The sequence below is a fragment of the Garra rufa genome, unplaced genomic scaffold, assembly GCF_049309525.1.
Source record: "Garra rufa unplaced genomic scaffold, GarRuf1.0 hap1_unplaced_939, whole genome shotgun sequence".
Taxonomy (NCBI): Eukaryota; Metazoa; Chordata; class Actinopteri; order Cypriniformes; family Cyprinidae; genus Garra; species Garra rufa.
Window position 1 is genome coordinate 230 of NW_027395204.1, and position 8,316 is coordinate 8,545.

The 8,316-nt window shown below is 35.3% G+C and overlaps 1 protein-coding gene across 1 annotated transcript; it reads right to left on the reverse strand.

Annotated features, from left to right (window-relative positions):
* Positions 1–1,594: 1,594 nt before the first annotated feature.
* On the reverse strand, positions 1,595–5,390 carry LOC141317408 (microtubule-associated tyrosine carboxypeptidase 1-like). The gene is made up of 3 exons (XM_073833129.1): positions 5,090–5,390; positions 3,357–3,454; positions 1,595–3,255 (listed from the first exon to the last, which is right to left on the reverse strand). Exons 1-3 carry the CDS (start codon positions 5,361–5,363, stop codon positions 3,094–3,096), a joined length of 534 nt encoding a protein of 177 aa, XP_073689230.1. The 5' UTR covers positions 5,364–5,390; the 3' UTR covers positions 1,595–3,093.
* Between the last annotated feature and the right edge of the window lie 2,926 nt (positions 5,391–8,316).

Below are 8,316 nucleotides of genomic sequence, written 5' to 3' on the forward strand. Positions count from 1 at the left end.
GAAAACCTTTTGAATTTGAAGATCAGGGTAAATGTAACTTATTTTGTCTTCTGGGAAATATGTAAGAATTTTCTGTAGCTTCTCAAGGGCAGTACTGAATGAGAAAAAATATATATATTTAGGCAAAATAAGAAAAATGTACACATCTTCATTCTGTTTAAAAGTTTTCACCCCTGGCTTTCAATGCACCATGTTTCCTTCTGAAGCATCAGTGAGCACTTGAACCTTCTGTAATAGATGCATATAAGTCCCTCCGTTGTCCTCAGTGTGAAAAGATGGATCACAAAATCATAACAGGCATTGTTGGAAAGGGTTCAAATACACAAAAATGCTGGAAAACCAAAGAAGTTGTGGACCCTGAAGGATTTTTTTCTGAAGAACAGCGAGCAGTTTAACTGTTCAGGACAAACAAGGGACTATCAATAAGCAAGAAAACACAACTGTGGATCATTTAGGTAACAACACAGTACCAATCATATTTAAACTTTTGAACAGGGTAATTTTTATAAATGTAACTATTTTCTCTTATGGACTATATGTGAACATCTTCTATGAGAAATATCTTATTGAGGTCAGTATTAATAAAAAAATAACATGACTTTTGATCCCTCTTATTTTGGTAAAATATTAAACATTTAGCAGATTCTGAAATGTATGTCAACTTTTGACCTCAACTGTATTTCACTCTTGATTCAGTTGAAATGACTATTACGCTTAAAAAAAACAAAAAACATTATTATGGATAGAGGACTCATTTTAGCTTAAAGGGGTCATCGGATGCCCATTTTCCACAAGTTCATATGATTCTTTAGGGTCTTAATGTAAAGTCTATAATATACTTTGGTTAAAAATTCTTAATAGTAGTGTAAAAAAAAACACCCTTTTACCTTGTCAAAATCGGCTCTGCAAAAACTCAACTCATTTTATTGCAGGGTCCCTTTAAATGCAAATGAGCCCTGTTCGCCCCACCCCTCTCTGTCTGGGATGATGAGTCGTAATGTTTTAGTGGTGAAACTTGCCGACAAGCACATGATTAAGAAAGGCCATTTGCAAAGATGCAGAAAAACCCCTTATACTCACTTCTGCTGTGGGTGAAACTGCATCACGAATGATTCACATGAACATAGACGCATATGTAGATCGGGATCGGCACTTTCCTTTCCTTTCAGATGTTTGATTTTTATCATTGTAGGATGGTTGTGTACACAAACTGCCAACACACATTAATGTTCAAACAACATGTAAAAGTTAGTTTTGCATCCGATGACGCCTTTAAGGCAATGGTTTGTGGGTTAAAAACGTTTTGATGGATTTCTTACAAAAAGCTTTTTACTGCATACAATGTTAACTAATGGATTCAGGTGGATTGCTAGTGGATTATTGTTTTTATTAGCTGTTTGGACTCTGTGCCAATCATTCTGATGGCACCCATTCACTACAGAGGACCCTTTGAGCAAATGCTGCAAAACTAAATTTATCCAAATGTGTTTTGATGAAGATACAAAGACATCTACATTTTCGATGGCCTATATTCTCAGCAAATGTTAATTTGCTGTTTAGTAACATGTTGTGAAATTCAGCACACAGACAATAATTCTAGGGACTTCAGTGTACAATTTTAATAAGATAACAGCAAATTATTGTGGAGTGTGCAATTTTCGTGCAGTACTGACAGTGATAATAAATACAAATGGATATGTAATTTCAAGCATATAACATGTAGCTATGACATGACGCATGAGTTTGGAACCCATATAAGGCACATCCACATGACCTCCCAATTTTTGTCTTCCTGAGTCCGTCACAATCTTAATACGCACAGTGAGGAAGCTGGCCAGCTGGACTGCTTTAAACAGGTACGAAAAGCAGAGGTTGCAATGGCAACTCTCCTGCAAAGGTGTCACATCACATTAGCACGGGTAATAAAGACCACCAAGGGTGCTCGCAGAAGAACACTGATTATCTCCAGATAAAATACTAGCGTTTCATAAGCCCTGATGAGAAAAAAATAGTGCCAAATGGGTCAATTTTTTGATTAGTGTAATTTTCTTTAGAGAGATTTCTCAATGAATGTTTCAATAAACTGAGTCATCCTTGGTGTCTTTTTGCATTGCTTGCTATACTAAGTTGAAGAAAAAAAAATGCATTTGCTACTTGTGTATAAAGCTAACACCACAGACATTCAGTGTTTAACGTGAATATAAGAGGTAAACAAATAATAAATAAATAATAGAGAAATTGAAAGACTAGTAGAAGAACGTAACAGGTAACACTATATGAAGTGCTCATAGGTTCACGTGTGAATTCTCATATAAATACTGTCCGGGTAAATCATTTGATTTAGTGCTCACTTAGTTCTGCCTTGTGTGTGATACGATTAATTAGCATGATGGGATGTGCCCATAACATTATGAGTGCAGTTAAAATGCTACATGACCATCTTTCAGCTTCTTATGAATATGGTGGTGTTCAGAATGGAATACTATTGTACTGCATACATTGTAGTTTATTAAAAACAGTATGCAAAGGTATTTTCTTTGTTAAAAGGTAAGTTGTCAACTCTGAACTAATTACAACTTTTTTGCATTTAAATCTTATTTTGTTCATTCTAATCAGCAATTAAGAGAGAAATGACGGTTGATGCCGCTTTTGGTTCGATTAGAAAACAAGGTCAAGTCAAGCCCACTACATTACAGTAATGCACACTTTGGCATCATTTATGTAGTTATAAAATTTGCATACTACACACAGTATACTAAAAAAAATGTATGAGTATGCTAGTATGCCATTCTGAACATACCTTGGGTTTGGAAGAATCCAAACATGTCTTTCATGCCTGAGAGTCATATGGTTTTAAAACAGACAATCATTGTATTTGTAAACAGACTTACTGAATAATATGGCACTTAATGTAGCAAATTACTACATCCATCATTGGACACAACCATGCTGTTTGTAATACTTAATAATGGATGATCATCATGGATCAAGTTTTCATGAAAAACCATCCAAAATTATATCCCAGTTTTGCAGACACTGTTTTTTTTTTTGGCCTGGGAAAATTTGAAAACGTAGACATTTTTTTGCAACTCTTCATGGAATGAGCTCTTGAAGCTCTGCGTCGCTCAGTTCATTCACTGTGACAATGTGGTCGAGGTGTTGAAGATAACGTTCTTCATCCTGCATGAAGTGAGGAATCCTCATTCCATTTAGAACAGCCAAATGTCGAAGTCTCTCCACATCTTCATAGGAAACCTAAAATTACATAAATTGGTATGTATATACATTATCAAAGGAACAGTTTCTATGAAAAAACGAATATTACTTTGATAACATTTAGCATGAATAGGACCTACCTTGCCAAGTGCGGTTAATATCTTAAAATCAATGTTCCTCCTGTGGCGTAAAATCCTTAAAATTCCATCAAGGTAGACTTGATCTTTACTGAAGCAACCTGTACAAACACACACACACACACACACACACACACACACACACATGCAAAAATGTATATATTACAAATACAAAGGGGCAATATAAAACCAGATAGGAAAGTTTCATGAGACAAACAATGTTGGCTTGAGAAATTCTTGAAGGTTTTAAGCTTAAAGAAGTTTTAAAAGTGTTAAGCTTTTCAGGACATGCAGTCTGTCAATCAACCATACAGATAGATATAAAACTGCTAATATGTTTTTGCATGTTGTTAACATGCAGCTAACATGTTTTAGCACATTGCTAGCATGTTTTACCATGTAAGCAATATGTTTAGGCATGTTGTTAACATGTTGCTAGCATTGTTAAACGCTGTTAAACATGTTTAAGCATATTGTTAACATTTCTACATGTCTTAGCACATTGTTATGAATGCTAACATGTTGCTAACATGTTTCAGATATGAGTGCATCTCAATCAAGTGCTAGGTTTTGTTAGTAATAGATAGATAGATAGATAAACCTTGTTAACGTGTTTTAGCATGTTGTTAACATGCTGCTGACATGTTAACACTGTTAAGCATGTTTAAGCATGCTATTACCATTCTTACATGTCTTAACATGTTGTTGGTATGTTAATATGTTTTAGCATGTTGCTAACATGTTTCAGATATGGGTGGGTCTCAGTCAGGTGCTAGGCTTTGTTAGTAATAGATTACCGCTAACACGTTTTAATATGTTGTTAACATGCTGATAACATTGATAACATGTTTTAACATGTAGGCAGTATATTTAGGCATGTTTAATATTCTAACATGTCTTGGCACGTTTTTAGTATGCAAGCATGTTTTAACATGTTGCTAACATGTTTCAGATATGTGTGCGTTTTAATCAAGAGCTAGGCTCTATTGAGAAAAGAGACAGACAGACAGACAGACAGACAGATAGATAGATAGATAGATAGATAGATAGATAGACCCTGTAAACATGTTTTAGTTTTGTTAACATTCTGCTAACATGTTTTAACACATTAATAGCATGTTTAACCACACAGGCAGTATGTTAAGGCATGTTGCTACCATTTTTAAACAATGTTAAGCATTTTTAAGCATGTGTAATGTGTCTTAGCATGTTGTTAGTATGCTAACGTGTTTTAACATGATGCTAACATGTTTCAGATATTAGTATGCTAACGTGTTTTAACATGATGCTAACATGTTTCAGATATGGGTGGGTCTCAGTCACGTGCTAGGCTTTGTTAGTAAACGATTACTGCTAACATGTTTTAGCACATTGCTAACATGTTTTAACATGTAGGCAGTATATTTAGACACATTTTTAGTATGCAAGCATGTTTTAACATTTGCTAACATATTTCAGATATGCGTGCATCTTAATGAAGTACTAGGCTCTATTTACGATAGATTTTTAGCATTTTTTAAGAATGTTAAGCATGTTTTTAATGTGTCTTAGCATGTTGTTAGTATGTTAACGTGTTTAACATGATGCTAACATGTTTCAGATATGGGTGCCTCTCGATCGAGGATTTGTTAGTAATAGATAGATCAGAGAATGCTGTCTTTCTCAAGTCAACATAATAATATGACACATCGCATATTAGAAATGTTTCTCAGTTCTATTCTTAGTGATTATTTCACCTGGTTTCGAGGTATCTGTCTGTCCTCGTTTGGCGCGGAGGCAGTATTCCCAACGTACAGCAGGATCTTGGACAAAGCGAGCAATATGGCTGAACAGTTGGCTGAAGCTCATGTTTGTGGCATGGTATACAGTATAGTATAGCAGAGCAGCTCTCCATAGGAAGGGCTGTTTCCGTAGCAACACACTGTGAAGACTAGCGAGCCCCTCTTCAGTAGGATTAGCTGGTTTCAGTCCAAACTGCTTTCTCCCAACAGAAGTGGCCCATGGCTGCATGCTGTTATTCACACCCCGTAAGTAATGTGTGCCTGGGAGTGAAAGTCATAAAATTGCTGGAAGGGCAGAATTTGTAGACAAAAGACTATAAAATGAACACTACGAATGGTCAGTTATCAACTAGATTCAACCAGAAGAATGTCAATACAATATTTTTTGTAAAGCAAGATCAATGTCCTAACCAGCTGTGACCCAGCAAAAACAAGTGCTTTGTCAGCGTGGCACAATGACAGCCAATTAGAACATATACAATACATTGTACCGCAGAAATGACATTTTTGCAGGCCAGAACATGGAAATGAGTTGGCATAATACAAGCTAACTATATTTTCACATTTTATTCTATGACATAAAATACATCAGTAATACCCCCTTGTGATTTTCTCAAGATTTCATTTGTATTGAAAAGTAAAAACCAGCAGGTAAATAGGACTATAAAGGTTGTATGTAATTACTCACCCTCATGTCGGTCCAAACCCGTAAGACCATTCACCTTCATAACACAAATTAAGATATTCTTAGCATAGACAGCAATGTAATTACCATGTTCAAGGACCAGAAAGGTACAGAGGACATTGTTAAAATAGTAACATTTTATGAAGCTTCATTTTATACAGCTACAAGAATACTGCTTACTGCTAAGAACAAGGTGCAGGATTGAACCACTGATGTCTAGTGTGGTTTTTGGCGGCCGGTTTTAATTTTAGCTTTAGTCTAGTCTTTGTGTGAAGCTGTCATTTTAGTTTTTATTAGTTTTAGTCACGTTCATGCTTTTTAGTCTAGTCAAGTTTTAGTCAACTAAAAGTCTGAGCATTTTAGTCAGAATTATCCATGACTATTTTCGTCTAGTTTTAGTCAATGAAAATGGTATTTTAGTCTCTTTTTTTCTTTTTTCTAAGTTTATTTACAGATTAATTCATTTATACCTTGTGTAAGTAAAATTTAATTTTTATTTTTTATTTCTTATGGTTTTTGTAGCACAAGTTGATTTATTTTAAGAAACTGTCCAAAAATCGCTTGGACATCTGAGACGCAAAAGCAACTTTTTCCACCTTTGACCACAAAATGTCATTAGTGCGCAATGTATTGAAAAGCTTGGAGTAATGTACACTTTTTACAATACAGCTGAGGGGAAAGCCTTGTGCTTCGATAAGCTTAATTTTCCCATCACTACTAAAAAGTGCAAATAAAATGTGTGTGTCGTTTCTTCTTTTTCTCCCAAAGATGAACCACAGCTGGCTGGCCATCGGTCCCTTCATCTGTGTCAGACTTAACTTTGTTTGTATTCGTCTTCTAGATAATGCCGCGAGTGGGGCTTGAGGAAGTGACATCACCTGCGTCTGCGCGGTTTAGGCTAGAAGGGATACAGCTCTGCTACTGGGCATGCGCACATCAATCTAACGTTATAACATTTCATTTAGTCTCTTTTTTGTCAACGAAAATAAAGAGACATTTTAGCATAGATTTTATTTTGTAAACCACATTTAGTCTCGTTTTTATTTGTCAATGATATTGCATTATACATTTAATTATAGTCATCGTCACATGACCAGCATTTACGTCTCGTCTCATCTCGTTTTTGTCACGTGATAAAGGTTCTTGACGACAATATTTAGTCATAATTTTCATTGACGAAAGCAACACTACTAATGTCACATGCACTATTTTAACAATGACCTTACTACCTTTCTGGGCCTTGAACGTGGTAGAACTGTTGCTGTCTATGCAGGGTCAGAAAGCTCTCGGATTTCATCCAAATTATCTTAATTTGTTTTCCGAAGATGAACAAAGGTCTTATGGGTTTGAAACGACATGAGGGTGAGTAATTAATGACAGAATTTTCATTTACTAACTCATACTTTGATGGAAATTTTTTTTAAAATAAAGACTTGAAGTGTTGTCGGAAGCTACAGTTTGTTCATAATTATTAGGCACGTTGATATTCTAGTAATATTCTTTTTCCAAGCACATTTTACCACTTCCATACCACATCAGTCTTGATAACTACTGTTAATTTTATATTTAATCAAGTGATATATAATTGTCCATGACGGCTGGAAGCGAAAAACTTTATATGTATGTACAGGGAGTGCAGAATTATTAGGCAAGTTGATATTCTTGTCATATTTTTTTCCCAAGCACATTTGAATAATTCCAAACCACATCAATCTTAATAACTACTATTAATTTTGTATTTAATTATTTATAATTGATATATAATTGTCCATGAAGGCTGGAAGTGAAAAACTCCTTATTTTCAGGTGTGCAGAATTATTAGGCACATTTTCTTTTACAGATAAAATGAGCCAAAAAGAGATTTACCTCAGACTGAAAAGTCAAAAACTATTAAATGCCCATGGGAAGGATGCAATACTAATGCAATACTGCAATTTGCAAAGTTAAGGCATGACCACCGGACAGAAAAACGCTTGTTGCATCTGCATTGTCAGAAAAAACAGGTGGAGGAGAAAAGATGCATGTTAATTGCAAAAAAAGTAAGAATTAATGTTAAGAATCAGATATGAAACCATCAGGAACCATTTAGTCTCCAGCGCCACCGTTTTCCAGAACTGCAACCTACCTTGAGTCTCCAGAAGTGCAATGTGTCAGGTTCTCAGAGACTTTGCTTGGGCAAAAAATCCTAAAAAATGACCCTCAATTAATAAGAATAACATTCTGAAGTATTGTCAAATACATAGAGATGGTTTTTTTCTAGGCTTTATAGACAGATGCGTTGAGAGTGACTCTTGAAGGACCAGCACCACATCCTCTTCTAGCACTCTTTCAAAAATATATTTTCCAGAATCTGGCAGTAAGTTTTAAGAGTTTATTTTGGTCCATCTCTGCAAGACAGACATTTCAGGATAGGAGATGGACTAAAACTGAAGTCCCAAAACTTACTGCCAGATTCTGGAGGATAAACTTGAAAGAGTGCTACAAGAGGATGTGGTGC